The 25,022-nt window shown below is 43.2% G+C and overlaps 1 protein-coding gene across 7 annotated transcripts in view; it reads left to right on the top strand.

Annotated features, from left to right (window-relative positions):
• The window catches only part of depdc5 (DEP domain containing 5, GATOR1 subcomplex subunit), a 42,714-nt gene that overhangs the window by 3,700 nt on the left and 13,992 nt on the right, over window positions 1–25,022 (top strand). For 3 of the 7 annotated variants that reach the window (XM_049599170.1, XM_049599169.1, XM_049599167.1), the window contains exons 9-32: window positions 1,643–1,721; window positions 1,850–1,911; window positions 1,993–2,062; window positions 2,149–2,221; window positions 3,001–3,104; window positions 3,196–3,270; window positions 6,730–6,864; window positions 6,982–7,043; window positions 7,119–7,192; window positions 7,297–7,366; window positions 7,468–7,504; window positions 8,403–8,523; window positions 8,641–8,864; window positions 8,970–9,170; window positions 10,489–10,624; window positions 10,719–10,810; window positions 12,032–12,091; window positions 12,769–13,324; window positions 13,823–13,983; window positions 14,442–14,562; window positions 16,298–16,465; window positions 16,666–16,888; window positions 24,607–24,743; window positions 24,835–24,958. In XM_049599170.1, coding sequence (XP_049455127.1) covers window positions 1,643–1,721; window positions 1,850–1,911; window positions 1,993–2,062; window positions 2,149–2,221; window positions 3,001–3,104; window positions 3,196–3,270; window positions 6,730–6,864; window positions 6,982–7,043; window positions 7,119–7,192; window positions 7,297–7,366; window positions 7,468–7,504; window positions 8,403–8,523; window positions 8,641–8,864; window positions 8,970–9,170; window positions 10,489–10,624; window positions 10,719–10,810; window positions 12,032–12,091; window positions 12,769–13,324; window positions 13,823–13,983; window positions 14,442–14,562; window positions 16,298–16,465; window positions 16,666–16,888; window positions 24,607–24,743; window positions 24,835–24,958 — 3,165 coding nt within the window. The remainder of the gene's footprint in view (window positions 1–1,642; window positions 1,722–1,849; window positions 1,912–1,992; window positions 2,063–2,148; window positions 2,222–3,000; window positions 3,105–3,195; window positions 3,271–6,729; window positions 6,865–6,981; window positions 7,044–7,118; window positions 7,193–7,296; window positions 7,367–7,467; window positions 7,505–8,402; window positions 8,524–8,640; window positions 8,865–8,969; window positions 9,171–10,488; window positions 10,625–10,718; window positions 10,811–12,031; window positions 12,092–12,768; window positions 13,325–13,822; window positions 13,984–14,441; window positions 14,563–16,297; window positions 16,466–16,665; window positions 16,889–24,606; window positions 24,744–24,834; window positions 24,959–25,022) is intronic. The other 4 variants (XM_049599173.1, XM_049599172.1, XM_049599171.1 and 1 more) reach the window with 4 other exon arrangements.

Here is a 25,022-nt window from a genome sequence, read left to right as displayed (position 1 = left end):
CTTATAGTACCATGGCGTATTAGGGCCTTGCTTGAAAATGTACAAAAACAAAAAAGGAAATTCTTTGATATCAAAGTGGTAGATTTATGGAAAAAACACTTGGAAATTCTCCAACATGTTAAAGTCAGAAATTTATAAGAAAAAACTCAGATATTATCTGAGAAAAAAGTCACAACTTTACAAGAAAAAAGGAGTGTTGCTTTACTTGATTTTTAATGATAATTTCTTAATCCAAGAACAAAACCTGGAGGTTACAGTTTAGCTTAAGCTCTCTATAGTCATAGTGAGGTCATCAAAGTCATTACAAGTCATTCTTCTGGGACTGTGAACACAACATGTATATAAGTTTACATAATGAAATTCAGTTTAAACATTTTTTTTTAAAACTCGACTGTTAAGTATTTCTTTTTAGTAATTATTGTGCCTTAAGTTTTTTGTTTTGTACATGCAAGACCGGAAGATGGTTGTGAAAGAAGTGTCTTTTTACTCGAGATGTACCGATACCACTTTCCTTCCTGATACCGATTCCGATCCCTGAACCTTAGGTATCTGCCGATACCGAGTACCAATCCGATACCAGCGCGTAAAATAAAAATGGATGGGATATGAATTGTTGTATGTCTCAACTCCTAGAACTCTATGTAAAATATTAAGAAATAAATACATATTATTTAGAATCTCCCCTATCTCAGTTGAAACCCTATTTCCAAGATCAAAATTAAATATTATCCAGTTTTTCAGTTGCAAGTACTTGAAAAAATCAGTGTCTTTTAGTTTATATTTAGTTTTAGTTTATTATTTATTATTCTGTCGGAATATGATGTTAATGGTAATAGTCCCATTCAGGTATTCTGCTAAAGTTATGGCACACAGAGTGCATTCATCAGCTTTAAAAAAATAATAAGTAATTTAAGTCTAAAATCAATAAGCCTGTGACTCACACAGGACACAACCCCTGCTCTCCTGGGTGAAAGTCCTGTGCTTGACACATTCATCCTCCACAACTTACACTCTGTCACACTTAACGTAATACTTAGTCACCTGACTTTCTGGCAGAAAGCTCTGATGGCAAGTCTTGTAAATTTACAACTTAAATCTCAGTGAATTTCTGAGTTGTATTTGTGCAGATTTATGACTTCATAATGTCAGCAAATACTCCGGAAATTTATGACTTAAATCTTGGAAATTGATTTTTTTTTCTTGGAATATTTCCCCCCTCCCATAGTTGTTTGCTTGAAAAAATGTTTTAGCTTTCTTATTTTACCTACAATGGCCCTAATATACTATCATACTTACCGTGTTAAAACTTGTATAAAATTTGTACTTTAAGTTGTGAGGGCACAAGCATCCTTGTGGCCCATGGGTTTAAAGTACTGACCAGGGGTCGCCACATCCCCAGCATCAAGTCTGACTGTGGACCATTGTTGCATATCAGTCCCCCTCTCTCCCCATCACCTCTTTAAAAAAAAAAAAAAAAAAAACTTTTTTAATTGCATACCATATCAAGGATCATACCTGAACTGTTACAGCAAGCACCTGACTCCCTTTGGCTTCAAAAGCCTGTTATTAAATAGTCACTGCAGTATTTGTTAATGTAAGATTCACTGATTTCTATAAATGCTTTGTGACTTTGTACACACAGGTAGTGTTCAGATCCACATCTGCAATGGTGTACATCTTTATCCAGATGAGTTGTGAGATGTGGGACTTTGACATCTATGGTTAGTTGGACCTGATTTGTTACTCAAACTGTATAGGCAGGTTTCATTTGGTTTTCAGTGACATAAATGTTCTCTTCTTTACATGTGCCTCTGGAAGAGAATGTCTTATTGTAATGTTTTGCTCTCAGGGGATCTCTACTTTGAGAAGGCTGTAAATGGTTTCCTGTCTGACCTTTTCGCCAAGTGGAAGGTTTGTCATTTCTCTTTGTCTGCTTCTGTGTAACATTTTCTTTCAAACTTGAAACAAAACCAGTGTTTTCATGTTAAACAGGAGAAGAACTGCAGTCATGAAGTGACAGTTGTACTTTTCTCACGTACATTCTACAATGCCAAATCTATCGGTGAGTGTGTTTCCTACGTTAACACAGTGAGTTATGATGCATATTGATATAATTATCATTAATACAAATAACCTTTTTTTTCTCAGATGAATTTCCTGAGATTCTGAGAGGGTCCATCAGACAGGATCACGAGGGACGTTTTTATGAAGACTTTTACAGGTAACTGTAGTTACTGTACACATTATCTACCTTACTTCAAGCTTATCTGAATTACAGTAGTGATGCCGGAGGTTTTAATGCTTCCGTACTGGCAATAGATGTGGCCGGAGGCATTATGTTTTCTTGTTGTTCATCCGTCTGTCCCATTCTTATGAATGCAATATCTCAAGAATGCCTTGAGGGAATTTCTTCAAATTTAGCACAAACGGTCGCTTGGACTCAACAATAAACCAATTAGAATTTGGTGGTCATAGGTCAAAGGTCAATGTGACCTTGCATCTGTCTTATTCTCATGAACCCAATATCTCAATAACGTCATGAGGAAGTTTCCCCCTAAATTTGGTACAAACCTCCATTTGGACTAGAGAATGAACTGATTAGAATTTGGTGGTCCAAGGTCAAGTTCACTGTGACCTCACAAAACATGTTTTTGGCCATAACTCAAGAGCTCATACACTAATTATGACAACATTTTTCACAAATGTCTAACAGCATAAAATGATGAAGTGATGATATTTTATATCCAAAAGGTCAAAGGTCAACTTCACTGTGACGTCATAATGTTCCGCATAAAACATTTTTCTGGCCATTACTCAAGATCATTACTCAGGAACAGAAGGGGAGATATTTGGTCAGATACTGAATTGGTGACACTTTGGTGCCCACCTTGAAACTGTGCTGATTGCTGCTGGGGGAAAGATGTGTGTGAAGCATCCATTGTTTTTAGAGGCATACAACTGCAAAGTGGTAATTCTAGTTTGACGGTGTTTTGTGTTCAGGGTTGTTGCTCAGAATGAGAGACGGGATGAGTGGACATCACTACTGGTCACTATCAAGAAGCTCTTCATTCAGTATCCTGTCCTGGTGCGGCTCAAGGAAGCAGGTAGAGAGAGTCGAGCGTTTGGCTGATAAATGGCTCTTTGGATCAGGTGCTTATTTTAACCAAATCATGTGTTGATTTCTTTTCATGCCAGATGGTTTTCCTGTTGGTAACAACTCAACTGCTGCTCAAGGAAACTACCTGGAGGCCATTAACCTTTCCTTCAATGGTAAGTAGGCCAATACCAGAATAGAATTGCTCTCAGAAAAAGGAGAAATTATTTTACTGAGAGCATGTTTAGTCAAGATCAATCAATCAATCAATCAATCAATTTTATTTATACAGCCCAATATCACAAATCACAATTTGCCTCACAGGGCTTTACAGCATACGACATCCCTCTGTCCTTATGACCCTCGCAGCGGATAAGGAAAAACTCCCCCAAAAAACCCTTTAACGGGGAAAAAAAACGGTAGAAACCTCAGGAAGAGCAACTGAGGAGGGATCCCTCTTCCAGGACGGACAGACGTGCAATAGATGTCGTACAGAACAGATCAGCATAACAAATTAACAGTAATCCACATGACACAATGAGACAGAGAGAGAGAGAGATGCAGGTAATGACAGTAGCTTACAACAACATTATTGAAAGTAATAATATTATAGTTATAGTTCTGGCTACTGCGGTACAATATGTTGAAAGTATGTATTAATATCTGGCAGTATACATGTGTGACAATAGTCGTGTATAATAACAGTAGAAGTATGACTAATGACTAATGACGGCAGCAGCAGCAGGAGGCATCTGGCAGGACCACGGCAGCAGCACAACCACACACGTCACGCTGTCCAGGCACCGCTGCGATATGATTTAATCTGAGAGACAGTGGAGCACAAAGGCTCCGGAGAAGAAGCTGAGTTAGTGACATCCAGAATGGCCGAGTTAGCAAGATGCAGTAATAGAATACGAGAGAGAGAGAGAGAGAGAGAGAGAGAAGAAGAAGAAGAAGAGAAGGTGCCCGGTGTATTATAGGGGGGTCCTCCGGCAGACTAGGCCTAAATCAGCCTAACTAGGGGCTGGTACAGGGCAAGCCTGAGCCAGCCCTAACTATAAGCTTTATCAAAGAGGAAAGTCTTAAGTCTAGTCTTAAATGTGAAGACGGTGTCTGCCTCCCGGACCGTAACAGGAAGATGATTCCACAGGAGAGGAGCCTGATAGCTAAAGGCTCTGGCTCCTGATCGACTTTAGGGACCACGAGTAACCCTGCGTTCTCAGAGCGCAGTGTTCTGGTGGGATAATAAGGCACTATGAGCTCTCTAAGATATGACGGAGCTTGACCATTTAGAGCTTTATAAGTTAACAGTAGGATTTTAAATTCAATTCTGGATTTTACAGGGAGCCAGTGCAGAGAAGCTAAAACAGGAGAAATATGATCACGTTTCTTAGTTCCTGTTAGTACACGTGCTGCTGCATTCTGAATTAGCTGGAGAGTTTTTAAGGACTTACTAGAGCTACCTGATAACAGAGAGTTACAGTAATCCAGCCTAGAGGTAACAAAAGCGTGGACCAATTTTTCTGCATCTTTTCGGGTCAGGATAGGCCTAATTTTCGCAATATTACGCAGATGAAAAAATGCAGTCCGTGAGGTTTGTTTTAAATGAGAATTAAAAGACAAATCTTGATCAAATATTACTCCGAGGTTTCTTACGGAAGTGCTAGATAGATGATACATGGTCATAGTCATCACAGTTATTAAATTTAGGATTTGCAGTTTACATTGTGCAACTATATTCAGCATACTACATTTAAAAAAACATGTAACACATTAATTTAGAATTGTCTGTATGTTAACATTTGTGAAAATGTTATTTATTTCCAGCAGTATCAACAAGTGATCATCAGACTGAAAAGCTGATATTTGAATCTATTAATCTATCTATCATTATGTTTGAATTGCAGAAAAAAAGAGGTTTGGATCTATGTGTTCATGCCAAGTGGTTTTCATTTCACTTTGTTATCCTATTTCAAAAGCTAATTGGTTATTAATTTGGCCATTTGCCATTTGGCCATTTATACAAGCAATTTTGTTTCTCAGTGCTCAAGTACTCACACTTTCTGGCCTGCCATCAACTCACGATTGTGAATAGCATTTTACTGAAACCATCTGAAATATTTTTATGCCTCCGAGCAGGATTATGTTTTCAGGTTGTCTGTCCAACCGTCCGTTTGTCCCATTCTCGTTAACGCAGTATCTCAAGAACACCTTGATGGAATTTCCTCAGATTTGGCACAAATGTCCATTGGACTCAACAATGAACTGATTAGATTTTGTCGGTCAAAGGTTAAGGTCACCGTGACCTCACAAAACATGTTCAGAATTCATACGTTAATTATATATTAATTGTATTTTGTTGCTAGTTTGGTAGTTTGGAGAGCAGGAGTTAGCACTGTAACATTGCAGCCCCATTATACAAGAACAGAAATTCACTCCCATTCATCGTGTGTTGGAAGCAACTGATTCACTGTACAAAGTATGCTGGGTTACCTGCCATAGAAAGCAAGCTGGCAGTGCTACGAGAGGGCATGACAATTTCAAAACTTCAAATGGTGCTCATATCAAGACAGCCAATCAAGCTATGGCCACAAGTAACCAGCAGGGCAGGACAGAAATAAGCTTATGTCAAATGAGTGTAACGGTGAGGCAGCACTGAAAGGCACGTCCTCAACTCAACTCAACTTTATTTGTATTTATCCTGCCTTGGCTATTAAAGCGTCTCATCTGTGCCCTGCTCAAGGGTGGACAGGCCTGGAGCATCTGTTTGATGGCAGGCCAAGCAGTGAAAGTAAGATGTTAGGTCAGAGGGCACACAGTCATGTTGACTTTTTTGTTGTTTTGGCTTTGGCTACTGCCCACAGTAACCTGTGTACTGTTCGCGAATACACTGATAGCGAAACCAGCCAACGTCTCCTATTTTTTTTTTTTTTTTTTTTTTTACGGAGGGACGCTACAGTATATAACATGACCAGATGTGAACAAACATAAATACTTAACTGTGATCATTGGCAGAGCCTCAGACTTGTCATTATACTACCTCCATGGGCCAATGAATGCCTTTCTTTTGTGGGGGAGTCCTCAGGGCTAAAATATGCTATAGATAGGAAAGACAGGAAAGAAAGATACCTTTGCATGCATGTATTCAGTTATTGGGGTGAATAGTGAATAATACTACTGAATTCTTAAAAACATTTTTGGAGCTCAGCAACTCTTTGGTCAAATATTTTACTCCAAGAAGTTCCTGACCAACCACACAAAGAAAACTCATTAATTTTGACAAGATGAGATTAAATGATCACAAATTCTCAAGTCTGTCAGGATTTGCTTGCTGTAATCATCCTCCTTACTCACACTGGCCTTGTTTTTTACAAAGATGCATTTCAAAGTTAATCTGGAGTTAGACAAATCAAGTCACAAAGTTACGGTCTTTTTAGAACATACCCTTTTACAGTGTTTCCTAGTTGGTCTGCAGTACAGGGATAGTGCCAGAGGGACTTTTGAAGATATCTGCTAGTGAAATTGAAAACCTGTCCTTTAATACCAAAAGTCTATTATAGTTAAGTGAGCATTTTTCACAGGTTACTAACTAGAAAAGATAAGAAGAAAAACTGACAATGCCATGTCTCCCACAGTGTTTGACAAACACTACATCAACCGAAACTTTGACCGCACAGGCCAGATGTCAGTGGTCATCACACCCGGGGTGGGAGTGTTTGAAGTTGACCGTCTGCTTATGATTCTCACTAAACAGCGTATGATTGACAACGGTGAGTGTGACAGTACAAACATTTTAAACTGCAGTCTGAGCAAATCTATGTGTTAGCAGAGCATCAGCAGTTCATTGCATGGAGTTAATGATGTGACACATACTGTTCCTTCTTTAGGTATTGGGGTAGACTTGGTGTGTATGGGGGAGCAGCCACTGCATGCAGTACCATTATTTAAGGTAACACATCTAAAGTGTTAGTTTCTGTATGTGCTTTACATACCTGTTGGATTCTGATGGACCTTTTCTCTGCAGTTGCACAACAGGGCAACACCTGGAGACTCTCGTGTTGGAGACGACTATAACCTTCCTCACTGGATCAACCACAGGTAAAACAACATAACTAATAAAAACCAAGACGAATTCAAATTCTATGCAAAGGTGGACTTGGTCAATTTATGTCTTGCTTGTATCTTTTTTTCCACGCCTACAGCTTCTACACCTCCAAAAGTCAGAACTCATGTAGCTCCTTCACCCCTCGAATCAAACTGGCTGGTCGCAAGGTGCATTCACATTATTTACAGAACTGTTGTTGGACTTAGAAAAATTGTATATGATTTTTTTTTAATGTTTTAATATCTCATTAGTATGACTTTTCTTCTAGCTTCATGCTGAGAAATTTAAGAGCAGCAAGGACCACAGTAAGTTGTGACACTTTACACTATCTCTCTAAACTCTTTCTTCAAGCGTGATTTAGACAGGAAGGTGTTTTTCGGACCAAACAATTCTGGGGACTCCCTAAGGGGAACTGCCCACTGGGGAGCTTCCCTGCAAATTACAAGGGCTTTTTTCTATTTGCATTCACACCATCAATAGCAACAGCAAATTGACGTAAGCCAATCTTTGGCTCATATAGCAATGTCAGTTCTGCGTGACACACAGCAACAATCTCCTGCTCCAATCTGCTAATTTTCAAAAATGGCATTTTTAATTTGGTGATCACCTGACTTTTTACTCTAGTACCAGCAGCAGGTCAAAGCTTACATTTATCTTGTAAAATAGCTCAATGTTTAATCAGCAGATTGGCACAAATTCTGCACACACATTCACGGTGCCCAATGATGTATGCCAGTGTTTTTATGATCCTCTGACTTTTCCCTGTAGCGTCATCACGAGGTTCACGTGTGACTTTAAGTGAAATGTCTCAACAACTAATGGACAAGTTAAATTTGGTAAAGACATTTATGTTTTCCTCAGGATGACCTGTTTTAACTGTAATGATCCTTTATCTAGTGTAATCTTCTAGTTAACATCTTGATGATGATGACATCTATCAGCCTCAGCGGTCCTTTGTGTTCAGTGCTAATTAGCAAATGTTAGCATGCTAGGATGCAGAAATAAGAGATATGATATGATCATGGTAAAGATTACATCTGCTTCACATCACGATGTTAGCATTAATATTATGGTCACGTTAACATTAGCATGCTGTCGTTAGCATTTAGCTCAAAGAACAACCACTGTCCTGTTGATTTCTTGAAGGATGAAGTAGAATTTTTTTTCTGGCACTCCAACCCTTCTCCTCATGACCTCTTCCAGCTCTCTGTGCTCCAAAAGACTCTGAAAACAGCCTACCAATTCAGGTGGACTACGACGCCTATGATGCTCAGGTGTTCAGACTGCCTGGTCCTTCACGAATTCAGAGGAGTACCAACTTCAGGTATCTCACTGCTTGCACAATACTAAACTATGCTCTATTAAGAGGACAGAGTTATCCTTTCTTGAAAACCTTGTGAACGTTCAGCCTGTTGAACAGCAGTGACTGTGTGTCTTTCAGGATGGGTCGAGACAAAGAGACGAGTGGGAGGAAGAGCTGGGGCTCAGTGGACGTCAGTGCAGGCATAGGCGCGTCCCCTCCTATTCGCTCTGGAGGTCCGGACGAACAGCGTAGCCTGGCCTCTGATGATAGTCTGGGCCCTGTGTCCAATATGCTGCTTATACCTCGCATGCCTCCTGCCCAGTATGAAGTCAGCAGCTCCCTGGGATACACCAGCACCAGAGGTAACTCCTCCAGAAACCCTTACTAAGGGTGTGATAAAGGGTGCTCCATCTCTTTCCTTTCACCATCATATTCTGGTTATCTTGTTTTGTTTTTCTGTTGGTCAGAGTTGTTGGAGAAGATGATGGACTCTCAGCGGGACTCCAGTGCCCCGGGCAGGTTCACAGTGGGAAGTGCTGAATCCACCCTGCACATCCGTCCAGGAGGTTACACCCCACAGAGAGCACTCATAAACCCCTTCACCCCATCCAGGATGCCCATGAAGCTCACTTCCAACCGACGGCGGTGGATGCACACCTTTCCTGTTGGTGAGGGGACACAAAGCCTTGTAAAAAAACACACACATGCAGTCAGCAATTTATTGGAGCTAGTTGAGGTGTGAGCTGGTAAACCCGTATGCATGATCATCTTGGGTGATGTAGTTTGTGGTGTTAAACTGCAGTGCATTAGGGGCCGTACACATACTGTGTCATTAACCGCCTGGAAAATGCGAGGTCAGGAGCTGGGTGCCACTCTTTTCTGTGCCGGCTTTTAAGAGTGCAGCGGCAGGTTGCATCTGAGGTTGCTAAGCAATCTCATCAAGTACCGTATCATAGCCTATGTACCTGAAATCCTGAGTGCAGAGCTGATCTTCCAGGCGCTGTTTGTGTGTAGGCCTATTGTCCGTGGGACAGATGTACAGCTCTGGTCGCCCTGCACTAAAATGATTAACTTCTTCTCTATATTAACCACAAACTGATATATACGGATAAAGGGAAAGATATCTGTCGGCTGTGATTGGTTGGTCCTCCTCACATGACATGTGTTGCTCACTGCTGCATTACAAAAGTTAAACTTGGATTATCTCAGTGTGCAGCATTGAGCCATGAAAAATAGGCACTATGGAATGCGTGTGCGTCGCACCTGTTGTTGGTGTACATTGAAAACAATTAATAGGAGGGTGCATGTAAACATGGCATGTGTACAGCCCTCCATAAACCTACCCTCACTGATATACATGGGGTGGACAAAATAATCTGCAAAACTGCAATATAACATTATCTCAATTGAATCTCCAGAATAATGTGCTGTATACTGGAACAGCATATTTGATCCTTATTGTCCACATTGTACCACATGTGAGTAGATTACAGTTTTATGGAGCATTTAGCTTCATAAATTTGTATGTTAATGAGAATGTGTTTGATATATTCAATAAAAGATAACATGTCAACATAGCAATATTTGCTATGCCATGCATTATGCTAGTGATTGATCATATTTGCAAAATTATTTATAGAGGAAGTGTCTAAGAATGGCAGATGCTTCATTTTGTTATTTGGTTCATCCAACACTGTGTTTCTGATCACGATCAACTACTGGCCAGAGTCTTATAAAATCTGACTTTATGGTCTCCAGAAGATGACTCCTAATGTTAGAATTTTGACATCCTGATCTTTCAATCTGCATGACACTTCTTACAAATTATCTTAAAAGCAAATTTCAGATTTTTCCAATGAAATTGTCTTTGCATGTTCAGTCCTTTGAAATGTTTTTGGTGACTCCCCGATGTTTTCAGTTTGTTTTAAGAATTTAAAAAGCACTGTAATGCCATCATCAGACTGTATGTAAACTGTTGTTCTTCAGGTCCTTCTGGAGAAGCAATCCAGATCCATCACCAGACCAGACAGAACATGGCTGAACTGCAGGGCAGCCAGCAGAGAGATCCTGCACACACCTCCGCTGAGCTGCTGGAGCTGGCCTATCATGAGGCCACCGGAAGGTTAGACACGGCCACCACAAGGCAATATAATAAGAAATGTAGCTTAAAGCACAGACAGTGAGATGAATGCTTATTATTAATCTTTTTATTTAAGGCGAACTACCTCCAGACATGCAGGGGAGAACGGCGTTTGCATTGGTGGAGGGATGGAAGAGTTTACAGGGAGTCCAGGGAGCAACTACAGTGGTGATGTGTTCTCCTGAAATATACTGAGTATTTTACCTGTGCTTTATATGTATATATACATATATGCATGTATATATTTATACCGTATATATACTGTATACTGTAGCGCTAATTGATTTGCAGTGACAAAAGAAGCACACCAGACTTGTGGCACAATAGCATCTCAGTCATTTTTCCAGTTATCATAAAACTTCAATCGGAGCCGAGCCTCAATAAAACGCTTAGTCTCAAATTTACTAACCAGGTGTGGCTGCACAGGTGTCAGTAGAAGCGGGGTCTGGTTGCTATTGAGGCTGCGAAGCGGTTCATATTTATAGACATTCTTTGGCTATATATATATGAACCGCTGGGTTCATAAAAAAGCCCACTGGGTCATTTGCTACCTGCTTGAGCTAGTTCTACATTTCTAGTGCACACATACAAATACAAATGTTAAACCTTTGTCAATATGGACATGCTATACATCATTAGCTTGGTTACACACTCCACAATTCAGTCACTTTGCTCAATTTACAGAAGCCATGAGCAGCAAATATAATTCATTCAGATTTGCAGGCATGGTAGACAAGAGAGATGGAAAAAGTGGTGAACTTCTACCTCTGAAGTGGCATCTGAAAGTGTTCATTCCTCCTTTATTTATATTCCTTTAGTCCGTAAGGGTCCATGATCAAAAGAATCAAAGTGTTTTTTCATACAGATTAGTCCACGTTGTTAATATTTTCGTGCCAGTCCAGAGCTAACTGTGCATGTTAACTGCATTCCTCAAACAAGTACTCACTTTAATGGACTTCTGCATCGTCTTGTTGGGTATGCTTGTTGACTAACTTGCTATGAAATAAAACTTTTCCCACCTTTTTATGTTTAATTTTCAACCCATTCTCACTCCTTTCCTCTTGCTGTCATACATTTTCTCAGTTTGTATCCTTTCTAAGATAACATTAGGCTACTGGTATTTTGATGCAGGGCGCTCTCTCTCAGTGCATGAGATTCGTGTATGCACTGTCTGTTGGGGCTTGATAAAATAAGTGATTTGTGGTTGATATGTATTTGATAGCTGCAATGGCTTTTTTTTTAACAACTTTTAAAAATTGGTATGGATTAACCATTTAATTGATTAATTGACAATCGACTGGTCATATCAATCAGCAGTGAAAATAACCATTAGTTTAAAACTTGTAACTGTGCTGCTCTTTCTTTGTTTTAACTGTGATCTCTGTACAGGAACTCTAACCAACCGTGGCTCCACATTTGAAGACCTTTCCCTCAGTGGTTCTGATCCAAGTGAGTCCATCTTGCCCCTACAAAAACAAAAACATGTCAATTGATCAGTAGCAAACACTGTTACAAAGCCAGACCTCAGGATCGGGTTGATATTCTCAATCACCAAACTGATAATGACAATAAACCTTCAGTGGTGTCTTTAACCTGTGAGGGTTTATTCAGCTTCTGCGGGCAGGTTTCTCTGGGCGCTTGTCTCCAGGGTTCACAGGTATAAATGACTCTCAGAGGTCATGTGACTTGGGGCTACCCCTCTTCCTCCCTCTGTATACTCTCTTTCTCTGTACAACTCTTCTCTATTTCTTTCTCTGGGCCTTCTGTCGATCTTAAGTCTTTAGATAAAATATGACTAGATCTTAAAATCCTCTTCTTAATTCGCCCTCCCATAATTTTCCTTCATCATGACCTGTTTGCATTCAACAAGCCTTTTGTTTATATCTCGCTCTTGCATGGCAGTACGCATAGTATATTTCTCCTGATTGATTGTAGATTGATGCTTTTGTCAAACAAATCCCTCTTGCAAACTGTATTTAAGAGTTGGCTCACCATCTGTATGTCTGCATGATGTGATTTCTCTGTTAAAATTCACTCAGTCACTTTACAGTTCACACCTTTGCTGAGCTCAGGACACAATTGTCACTTGCTTGTGAGCGATGCTGACCACAGACTGACTGTCACAGGGCCACAATCTGCATGTTTGATCACTGCTGTTCCACAACTGCAGGCCCCTCAGGAATCACCAGCAGGGGCGACAAGGCCAGTAAAAGTAACGCTTTCTGTTTTTTCCCCTCTCTTCTACTTTCTTTTTTTTTGTTTGTATCTTCATCGTCACTTTCTTTTCCATCTTTCCATCTTAATTCTCCTCCCACCCTCCTTTCTTTACTTATCACCACACTGTGCTTTCCCTTCCTCTCTATATCCATCCCCTCCCCACCCACACACATGTACCTCTCCTCTCTGGGTACATGCATTTGTCTTTGCTGTGGGGAATTTTTGTTTGTGTGTGTGTGTGTGTGTGTTTGTGTGTGTGTATGGTGTGGGTGCTCCTGAAGTCCTGCTGCTGTCTGCACCCCCGACAGTGCCCAGCTTCTGCTGCACAGTGGGGGTAGACTGGAAGTCTCTGACCACACCGGCCTGCCTGCCCCTCACCACCGACTACTTCCCCGACCGCCAGACGCTACAGAATGACTACACTGAAGGATGCTATGACCTGCTGCCACACAGCGACCTGGAGAGGTAGACAACAACCTGTCTTAAGTGTAGAACTGTCTATAGCCAATCACTTTGTGCTTGCAACTGTTGTTTGTTGTGGCTGTATGCAGCCTGATTAGAAGACTGCAGGCACTACTTAGGGCTGAATAATCTCCTTCACATCATCATTCAGTCATATTTTTAGTAAAAAGACACTAGTATTGAGCATCGGTCTGTGCAGTACAGCACTGTTTATTATAGCTAATACTGTATTTGCATCTTCATCATAAAGTACTGTCAGGTCTTTCTCAAGGAAACATAAAATCATATTAAGTAGGTTAGTGCTTTAATAATAGAGAATTACGCAGTGTTCGATACCTACTTACCTACTGCCTATATAGGCAGTATCACATATATCCTGTGAAACCAAGCAAACATATCATATCACAGACTCATTTTACTATGACTTTATTAAGCAACACATGAAATGAGCAAAACAAGGTTATTTGCTCATCTGTTTTCATGCTTCTGTCTCTTTCCCAGGCGAGAAGATGAAGCTCCGGTGATGAGTGCGTCTCAGGTGTTTGAGGAGTTTATCTGTCAGAGGTTGATGCAAGGCTACCAGATCATCGTTCAGCCCAATAACAGGAAGCCACAGCCCGCTGTGGCCACTCCACTCGGCAGCAGTCCTCTTTACTCCAGAGGTTGATTTATGTTTATTATCATTAGTTTTGTATTTGGAATCCTGAAAAAAAATCAGATTGCCCACTCTATTCTCCATTAAAAAGTAATCGCATATTATTTCTAGGAGTTAGTTTGTGAGTATGACTTTCGTGTGAAGTCTGAGTATGAATTTCTTGTTGTAGCCTGTGATTGTTAAAGTGCCTCATGTGGTAGTCATTTCCCACGATGCCTTTCAGCAGCTCCATGAAGTTGTTGCATTTCAGCCATGGGATGTACATGTTTGAAGTGAAGTTAGCTTGATATTCACTGTAAAATAGATTTTCCAGCTTTACTTCCAACCGACACAGAGAAACAACCTGTCTATAACTTCTGCTTTCAGTATTTAAGAAAACAGGTCTCTCAGTCCTAAAAGAAATATCAGAAAACATCAACGGAGCCGTGGTGACTGTATGTGTCTTCCTTCTTCTTGGGGTTTCAGGTTTGGTGTCACTGCGTCGAGCTGAGGAGGAGGAGACAGTTTACTGGCTCAGTATGGGCCGGACCTTCCATAAAGTTTGCCTCAAAGACAAGATCATCACTGTCACTCGCTACCTGCCAAAGTAAGTACACCTGAAAACCCAAACACAGAAAGAACTCATTCTGCATTTTGCCATGTTAAACCTCCCAACTAGATAAAAGTATCGCAGGAGAAGTTACATGTATGAATGGGGACTCCCAAGTGTCCCATCCTGTATGAAACCTGCCAGTGTCAGCTATCACATATAACACACATGCATCTGTTAGTTAAACTTTTCGTATAAGAAGTGAAAATAGTAAAAGGTATACCACGCAGAAGTGTCGCTTACTGTTTATAAACACAACATTCAACTTGGTGTACTTGTTCGTATACCGTGCTGCTGCACTATTGTAGAAATGTTACATTTGTTATAATGGAAAAGCTGATACATCAGAGAGCTAACTAGGCTAACCGCCGTCCTGGAAGAGGGATCCCTCCTCAGTTGCTCTTCCTGAGGTTTCTACCGTTTTTTCCCCCGTTAAAGGGTTTTTTTTGGGGGGAGTTTTTCCTTATCTGCTGCGAGGGTCATAAGGACAGAGGGATGTCGTATGCTGTAAAGCCCTGTGAGGCAAATTGTGATTTGTGATATTGGGCTGTATAAATAAAATTGATTGATTGATTGATTGATTTACTTGTCCAACAGAAAACAGGCCAACTTTGCAACACTCATCAACCCCATCCTCTCCTTCAGTACTTACCTGGGAAAGTAAACCCTAGATTAAAATGAGCTTGGTCCACTTGCCATTTCAGCGCAACACATTTATGTTATTTTGGCGCTGTGACCACATTTTTTACAGGCTGGCACCTGGTTTCTACATTTTTGTACTGACATCTCAACGTTATTGGCTTGGGGCTGTATGCCACTGTCCAAAGGCTGCAGCCCATAAACATCCCAAGCAAAACAAAATAAGAAGAAAATAAAAAAATTACAGGTAAAGACAAGAGCAGGTTCTCTGCAGATAAATACACCGCCACACACAAATCCTGCATAGCATATCTTTAGAAGACACATACATTTCATCTTCTAATCAAAACACATCACAGACTCAAACAGGAAAGCTGCTGCTGCTGCTGCTGCTGCTGCTGCTGCTGTAACTCAGCTGGAGCTGCTTAAACTTTAGTCTACTGTATGTTTAAGGGAGGACGTATCAGCCTGAATATACATGAAAAGGAAACGAGTGTCAGTTATGTCCTTAGTAATCGCTGTAAACAGATACATGATTATGAATGTGAAACCTGTAGACAAGGGATTTTGGTAATGGAAGCATACTGGTTTCTGTTTGTAGTCCATTTGTAGTCTGAGTAGTTTTGACCAATCATATCTGATCAGGCTTTGATTGCGTGCAGGTAAACAGTCCATGGCAAGAGGGAAAGAGGTGAAATGCATTGGCCAAAATGCATTCCCGAAATGGGCCATTGTTTTTTTTCATCTGCATTCATTTGCTGTATATATACTTTAGTTGAAATGACGGGTGCATGGAAGAGGACGTCTGGGCCCAGATATCCACTGGCTACATCAGAACCCCAGAAATATTGCCCCCAGAGGCTCTATTGTCATCAGGCAGACAGCTGATGGGCTCTGAGATTGTGTCTTGAGTTTTGAATCATATGTTTTAGAAAAGTGTTGTCCACTTTTATGTCATCCCCCATCTCTCTTCCCTCATCTCCTGTCAGCTCTCTGCTGCCATTTTGTAATAAAAAGGGAAAAATACAAAAAAAATTGCACATGAAAAGGAATTCCTGTTTCATAATATGTGTGTGTGTGTGTGTGTGTTTAGGTACCCGTATGAGTCGGCACAAATCCAGTACAGCTACAGTCTGTGTCCTCCACACTCTGATGCTCAGTTTGTGTCCTGCTGGGTGGAGTTTGGCCATGAGAGGCTGGAGGAATACAAGTGGAACTACCTGGACCAGTACATCTGCTCTGCTGGCTCTGAGGACTTCAGGTATACATTATTACTCAAACATAACATGCGTAATTATATCTCTTACTGATTCCAGAATTTAAACATATGTGTTAATGTTTTTTATATGATCACATCAAAGCCACACTACACTTTGTCATAATTTGTTTTTCATAAAGTTTGTAAAATGAAACTACAGTGGAGTGAGTATTGTTATCAGACTCTGCCTTTCTTCTCCACAGTTTGATCGACTCTCTGAAGTTCTGGAGGACCCGCTTCCTCCTGCTGCCAGCCGGAGGAGCTCGGCGGGTGGCAGATGGGGAGGGGCACTGGGATGTGTATGGGGAGGGAGCAGGCGCTGGGATGGGTGGCAGCGGGGACTGGGTCCTGCTGGATGGCTTCATCCGCTTCCTGGAGGGTCTCAACCGCATTCGACGACGCCATCGTTCCGATAGGATCATCAGGGTGAGGCTCTTCTACTTTACTTGCGGTTTGAATTTACATGTCACTACTTTATTTCAGGCTGCATATATTTTAATATTTTAAAAACTTGACACTCATGCTGTTGTTAATGATTTTTCAAATTTATTACATTTACCTCTGAATGTTGATTGCATTTTTGACTTTGTCATCACTTGTCTTTTTTCCCCATTTTTGCTACTTGTTCTTGTACTTGCCTCTCCTTTTATAGAGCAGATATAGATATTGTACATTCACTCCACTACATTTATCTGACAGCTACATTTATAAGTTACTCTATGCATTAAGCTGACCACACTACCACTACCACTGCCCTTTTGTCTTTGCAGGTATCATTAATGTTTTATAAAAGCTTTTGGGGCTACTTTAATGTCAGGATTATCCACAGTTCTAGCAGCATACCTGTGTTTTTGCATTTTGTTCCCTCACTAGCCATGAGGTTTTAGCCTAGTGCTTAAACAGTTAGTTGTTAAGCAATTAATTCATTGACTGAAACTGTATCAAAAAACTATTGTGATTCCTTTAGTTGTCTTTCTTTAAGAGAAATGCCATCATCCACCAGTTGAAGTGTGTAAATTGTGAGCATTTGTGCCTTTTCTTTATTTTATGTGATAGTAAACTAGAGTTACAGATGTAACTGGGGTTCTATGAATTCTGGATGACCGCCAGAGACGGTATGAAATACCTGGATAAGCATCACGCGCATGCTCAGATCGAGACATAATACCAACAAAGTCACGTGACCTGGGTGACGCAAGTGACCTGATAAAGGAGGCAGGCACCCAGCGATCGTCTCCTACAGAATCTTCTCGTCAAGATTCCGAGTGACAATGAACTCTGGCGGTCATCCAGAATTCATAGAACCCCAGTTACATCTGTAACTCTCGTTCTATTTCATTCTTCCTGACCGCCAGAGACAGTATGAAATACCTGGATGACCTATACCAACAAAGTCATGAGGAATCCGCACTTACCGAGATTCAGTTGCAGACCGAAGGAACAGACAAGACAGCCGTCGCCACAGGGTGGGGAGCGGCCACATTAACTCTGTAGAAGCGGGCAAAGGTACAGGAAGAAGCCCACACAGCTGCAGCACAGATGTCATTCAGCGGAACGCCCTTCAAAGCAGCCCACGACATGGAGACGCTCCTGGTCGAATGGCATCTCACTGGTGGGATCTGAAGGCCCCTGAGCCTGTATGCATGAGATATGGTATCAACAACCCAATGCGAGAGTCTCTGTTTAGACAAGGCACAGCCCTTCCTATGCCCTCCATGACAGACAAACAGAGCATCAGACTTACGAAAGCCAGCAGAAACCTCTATGTACTGTTTCAGAGCGCAAACAGGACAAAGAAAGGGGACATTAGGAGGTAGTTCCTCCATCCTTGATTCTGGGGCAAAAGCTGCCAAACTGATAGGTTGGTTAACATGAAAGGCAGAAAGTTTCTTAGGGAGGAAAGAGGGGGTGGGCCACATAGTAACCCCTAATCCATCAGAATTCCACCGCAAACAGTCACTGGCGACGGACAGGGCATGAAGCTCACCAACCCGTTTTGCAGATGTAACAGCGAGAAGAAAGGCAGTCTTGCAAGACAGCCATCTGAGGTCAGCATGTTCCAGGGGCTCAAATGGAGGAGAACACAAGGCTTCCAGGACAACAGGTAAATCCCATGAAGGCACCCACACAGCATGTAGAGGCCGCAATCGGAGAGCACCTTTAAGAAACCTGCCCACCAGAGCATGTGACCCCACAGATCGACCATCCACAAAGGCATGTCGAGCAGAGATAGCAGCAACATACACCTTTATAGTAGAGGCAGAGAGCCCTTTGTCCAGCAACGTCTGCAGGTATTTGAGCAGTACAGGTACAGAGCAATGCTCTGGGTCCACATTCTGACTGGACAACAGTCTGATCACAGAAATTCAGTAATGAGTCCGGCCCTTCAGGGGCCAGACATGCAACTGGAGGCTTTCCGGGTGAGGATGCCAAATGCCCCCCCCCCCCCCACCACCACCACCACCAACTGCGACAGGAGAGCCCGCCTCAGTGGGAGAGGCCAAGGCACACTGTTGAGAAGCCTACGGATAAGAGGAAACCATATCCTCCCGGGCCAGTAGGGAGCCACCAGCAGCACCGTGTGATTGCACCTGTCTATCCTGTGAAGTGTCAGCATGAGCAGTGGGATCGGAGGAAAGGCATACAGCAGGCGGTCCGGCCAGGAGTGTGCCAGGGCATCCTGCCCCAATTGGCTGTTCAGTTCCGAGAGGGAAAACCACAGCGGGCAGTGTGTTGACATCTCTGAGGCGAATAGGTCGACATCCACTCTGCCGAACCTCTCCCACACCATCTGAACCACCGTGGGGTTCAGCCTCCACTCTCCCGGAGGGGGCCTTTGTCGAGAAAGCATGTCTGCAGCTGTGTTCTGTACACCCGGCAAATGCATTGCCCTGAGACTTGCGAGGCGAGGTGAGGCCCATTGAAGGAGCCTCTAAGCCTCCCGTAGGGAATGACTGGACCTGGTTCCCCCTTGGTGGTTCACATGATAAACTGTCGAAGTGTTGTCTGAACGAACTAAGACATGCCTCCCTTCCAAAAAGGGAAGGAAGTGCCTGAGGGCTAAGTGCACTGCACGCAGCTCCAACACATTTATGTGCTGGAGCCTCTGCTGAGGACTCCAGGTTCCTCTGATTGTCCTGTGGTTCCAAACGGCACCCCAACCCAAGAGGGAAGCGTCTGTCACCACTACTTACCGCCGGGAAGGAAGAGAGCCCAAGGGAACACCGCTGGAGAGATAGGCCCCGCTTCTCCAGGGTTTGAGAGACCGGAGGCACTTGCCTGAGACCATCACCATCCTGCCTTGGTGCCTTTGGTCCAAACTTTTCTACACTCTCGATGGCACCTTTCTCCAGAAGCACTGAAATCTTCCGCTTTAGAGCCAGAGACCTGAGGGGGTCCTTGACAACAGTCATTCTGACCCCGTTGAACTTGGGGGGTCGAAGCCTGAACTGAATACTGTGTCCCTTGGAAAGAGTTAACAACACCCAAGGGTCCAAAGTTAGGGCCTCCCACTGGCCTAGATGTTGTGGGGAGAAACGGCCGGCGCCTGGGTCTAGGTAGTCAGATCCGACTCCCACGACCTTTGGGCAGCTTGGGGTGTCGGTCGGCAGGTGGTCCGTATCTGGGTGCCCTATCCTTAGGCGCCCGAAAGGCAGGCTGCTGAGGGGTCCTATGGAAACGGCCCTGCTGGAACGAGGGGCGGGCGGCTCTTGAGTCACCCTGAGCATTGGCTGCAGAGCGGGGAGCGCTAGTGTGCCTTGGTCTAGGCAATGGGGCCTGGCTTAAGTCAGCAAACTGTTGCTTAACTTTATTCACCTGTACACTGCGCTCTAAAGCCTGTTGGGCTGCAGGTCCAAACATCTGGCCTGGAATGACAGGTAGCGTGCGAAGTGTCTTTCTACATGCCTCTGACAATAGGGACTGGGCAAGCCACACTTGGCGCCGGGCCAAGGTCAAGGTGGACATCAGTCTCTCAAGCTCTCTGGTCATGAAAGCAAATGCCTGGAGTGAAGCATGAAGAGGCAAAAATCGGTGCCTGGAAGTGGGCCTGTAGGCTCCCGACCTTGTCCTCAACGATGCTTCTTAATTGTCCTCAGATGTCAGGCTGGTACCTTGAGATCAACTAATCAGCACTCAAGAAAACACTGGAGACAGGCAGAGTCCGATGCAATCGAGTTTAATGTGTTCACAAGCTTAACACATACAACTCATCGAGTCAAGCCCCGGGACTGGACTGAAAACTGCTTCTCAATGCACCTGCTTTTATGCTGGTGGAGACTGGGCAGTGTCTCCACCCCTTTTTGCTAATCCTTCCCACTTTAACCCAATCCTGTTGGTGGATACCTTTTTCTTTTGTCCAATCTTGAGCAGGCCCATTTTTAATGGTGTAATACTTTCGTTTTGAGCCTGGAGTTCCCCAAATTTCCCACCCTTAGCTCCGGATTCACTTTCACTTTATTTTTAAAAAACATGTGGATGTTAGGGACTTTCTTTATACAGTCCCTTGTGCCCTTATGTGCTCTCATGCAATATGAACCTTTAATGTGCACTAGACAATACAAACATTTGAATGTGTGTGTGTGTATTATTATTTCACAAAGCATAATAGGTTACACTTGAGTGCATATGTGCTTTAGTAAATGGATACAATGTGAGCGTATATTATGAATACTTTGTCGTGTTATGTTAATATTTTAACACATATAGATACACCATACTCAGTATTATAAGATCATATATATTAAACATAGTTATATGATAGTCACATAATCTTGTTTTCTTGTTTTTCATAATCACCTATGCAATATAGCCATTCTACTTGATCAGGAACTGTCTTTTTACACCACAAGCATCACTGAGGCCCTGTGCCTGGGCATCTGCTCCAGCAGTTTGGAGAGTCTGGGATAGAGCCAGAACCAGGTGGGAAAGGGAGTTGCCAATACGCCCCATCCGAGCCGCTATATCATAGCTCTTGGTAAGGAGGTCATCAGTGACCCTACACTGTGGGCGTGGACAACGAGCATCAGGTCTAAGGGCTTCATCCGGAGACACTATCAGAGAAGCGATGGAAGCATCAATGGCAGGCATCTGATCCAGACCATATTGGGCGGCATCCTTCATGGCAGCCAAAGCCCTGCAGTCACTCGGCAGGTGAAGGAAAGCCTTGGGGTCCGGCCAACACCTTTGAAGTTCAGTGATGTATGGCTCAGAGGGTGGAACCCCGAAGGACGATGTTTGAGGGGCATGTTTGAAAAAAGCATTAGAGGGAGCAGCCTCTACAGGGGCAGCATCCAACCCAAGCCGTGAGACGGCCAATTGGACGGCCTGTTTAACTGTAGAAAGACTGGCCTCAGCATCCCTCAACGAGTCTGCACCCGATCCATGAGAGTCTGCCACGGAGGGAAGGGGGGACCCCCCTCCAGTTCTTTCTGTCCCCTTGCGTCATCATCGGTAAAGAGATTCCCAGAGGCTGCAATAGATAGTGTGTCCTCGTCTGGCTGGCTAGCAACAAGGGGTGAGGAAGCTAGGCTATCACTCCCATCATAGCTCTGTGGTGGTTTTCCGAGTGGTGGCTCTGAAGCAGCAGTGCCAGCAGTAGCTGAGGGACAACCAGGCTGCAGATTAAGAAGAAGGGCCTTAATCTGGGCTAACTCAGAGGCCAAAGTGTCCACTTTAAGGGCCAAAGGTTCAACACCCCTCCGTCTCTTCTTAGCGACGGAAGCATCATCCTGAGTGTGTCCGCGACGCTTGGGGCCGGGAGGATGGCTGTATGCAGGTGTCCCGGAAGGGGGTAACCCAGCCTCAGCAAAGCTACTATCAAATTTAACCAACCTCGCAGTCCTCTCTGCTAATGGCATGCAGGTGCAATTAATGCAAGCATTTTCAGTCAGCGCCTCCCTGAGGTGTTCAATGCCAAGGCACGAAGGGCATCTGTCATTGCCATCCTCTGGGCTGAGAGGAGCCATGCAGGAGATACAAACAGACAGCATAGTCACAGAGGCTGTCAGTTGAGTGGGAACACTCGTACAATCCAACAAAAACCAGCAAGTGACGCCAAAAGGCGAGTGGTGTAGCAGCAGGGCGAGAAACACCCAGCTACAGCCAACCCAGCACCGTGTCACAGTAAAAGCACCAGCGACGTTGCAGCAGAGCGAGAGAACACTCGGCTATGAACTCCGTCAAACCAGCACCTGTAGCGCCGTAAAGCTGGAGATGTAGCAACAGAGCGAGAAACACTCTGCTACAAATAAACTAACGATGTAGAAACAGAGTGAGAAACACTCAGCTACAAATAAGCTAACGATATATTGTTTGCTAAGCCCCAATACAGCCGTCAGAGAGGCGAAGCACCCCACGAGGGCAGTCAGTAGCAGGAAGGCTCCGGCTAGCAAATGCAGTAATCAACTTGGCTGAGCGGAGGTGCTTAGCGGGGATGAGGCATGCCCGCCGCCGATGGAAAAACAAGCTACTTACCTGTCGCAGTCCGAGCTGTGGTCGGATATGCATGGCGGGGATGAGCGCCAGCTATGCAGCCTCTGGAGGACGAATTCGTAGCTCCAACCGGTGGTTTCGAGGCTACTGGCGTAGGCGGCAAGTTAATACAAACAACGACCTGTGTGCTAAGGCGAGAAGATGAAAAGGAGACGATCGCTGGGTGCCTGCCTCCTTTATCAGGTCGCTTGCGTCACCCAGGTCACGTGACTTTGTTGGTATTATGTCTCGATCTGAGCATGCGCGTGATGCTTATCCAGGTATTTCATACCGTCTCTGGCGGTCAGGAAGAATGAAATAGAACTGAACAGTTTGGGGTTTTTGACTGCTGGTCAGCCAAAACAAGACGTTATGGAAAACATTACTGTGAAAAATTATGATTTTTTTTTAGTATTTTCTGACAAAAAGAAAAAAAAGGCAGATTAAAAGATAATTAATGTAGTAGTTTTAGCTCTATTTCATTTAATGTGTGTCTGGTATCAAAATCAGCTTGCAGAATCCTGCTTGACATTCACAGACAGCAGTGTAGGGCTGGGTATTGTTTAAAAAATTGTGATACCAGTACCAATACCAGTACCCTGAAAGTGATACGATACCAGAGTACTTCATTTGATACCGTTTTTCTATTTCATTTGATGCCCTTCATGTCAATAGACGAATTTAGATATGTAAAATACCAGATGCCATAGGAAGGGATGTTCCTAAAGACTAATTTCTGTTATATGTAAACTAGACAGGCCTAAAACTAACAAACAAACAAAAAATACAGCCAGAAAATAGTTGAAACTCACTATCAGCAGGGTGAGGCGAACAGGCCAGTGGGTTTTTATTTTTATTTTTTTCATCTGCCATTTTTAACATTAGTAGCTAGGAAGACATGTATTTCAGTGCAAATTATGTCAGTTTGTAATTTAAATGTGTACATAATTTAATAAAAAAAATTAATAATAACTTTAACCAGCTGGTATTTCTGGTGCAGTCTAGTGAGGGCAGCAACATTTTATCAAGTAGTCAACAACTTGTGCACATCTCTAGCCACAAGCGTGTAGTGGAGCCATACTTTTGAACAATTTGGTGGCATCTCGGAGCGTTAAACCTCCAACTCTGTAAATACACAGCACTTAACTTCACCACACCACAGGCTGCTTGGATTGAAGCTGCAGCAGTTGTGGGCCAATTACAACTTGCATGAAACTGAAGAACGCTTGGCTGCAAGCCAAACCATACAGATAGTCTTTCTACATCTGGATACAAAAAAGATCAAATGCAGCTGTCATTTGTCTGTTTTGATACTTCTGGGCACTGGGCTATTTTGGTCGATACCTTAAAGGTATGAAGTACCGATATCCTGCTCTAGAGCAACAGGACATTTAAAAAGTGTGACACAGCTGCATCTTTAAAACAGTCCAGCAGATTACTTTTGCAGTTGCACATCACACATAGGCATGCAAATGAAGTCTCCAAAAGATCTTGTACTCTGTACTGAGAAGTATTTGGTTACAGTCATTAAACTGAGCACTTAACTTACTTGTGAGTTGTAGCTTGCTACCCACTGCACACGGGGCAGTCGTCTTCAAACGTTTGCTCTGTTGGCATTTATATTTACTGGTGCTAAAACGGACTCTTCCATCTGTTTGTTTTCCCCTTCATAGCAGAAGGGCACACCGATGAAAGGACTGCAGGTCACCAGTCCTCTCCCTCCGTATCCCACCGAGCCAGTGGTACCCCCACAGGGCAAGAAAGGCACATCAGCTTTATCAGCTTTACTTGAGATGGAGCAGAACCAGAAGTGGGTGTCTCCTGTTACTGCAAGCCAACGTGTTGTTTGCATTGGAGCCATATATCTCAGTTTTAACTGCATTGTTTCTGCTTCCTCTCAGAACACTGGAAGAACAACAGCAGCAGCAGCAGCAGCAGCAGCAGCAGCAGGCAAAGCCCTCAACAGCCATCAGTGACCCTGCAAGTGTTGCCACCGCTCCCACATATGTAGACAGTCCCCGCAAGGTGAGCAGCTATACTATGTGTATGGATCAGAATACATGTTTTGCTTCAGGCTTTTTTGCTGACA

Source organism: Epinephelus fuscoguttatus, linkage group LG15, assembly GCF_011397635.1.
Source record: "Epinephelus fuscoguttatus linkage group LG15, E.fuscoguttatus.final_Chr_v1".
In the NCBI taxonomy this organism is placed as follows: domain Eukaryota; kingdom Metazoa; phylum Chordata; class Actinopteri; order Perciformes; family Serranidae; genus Epinephelus; species Epinephelus fuscoguttatus.
This window is presented reverse-complemented; position numbering and strand designations above follow the sequence as displayed.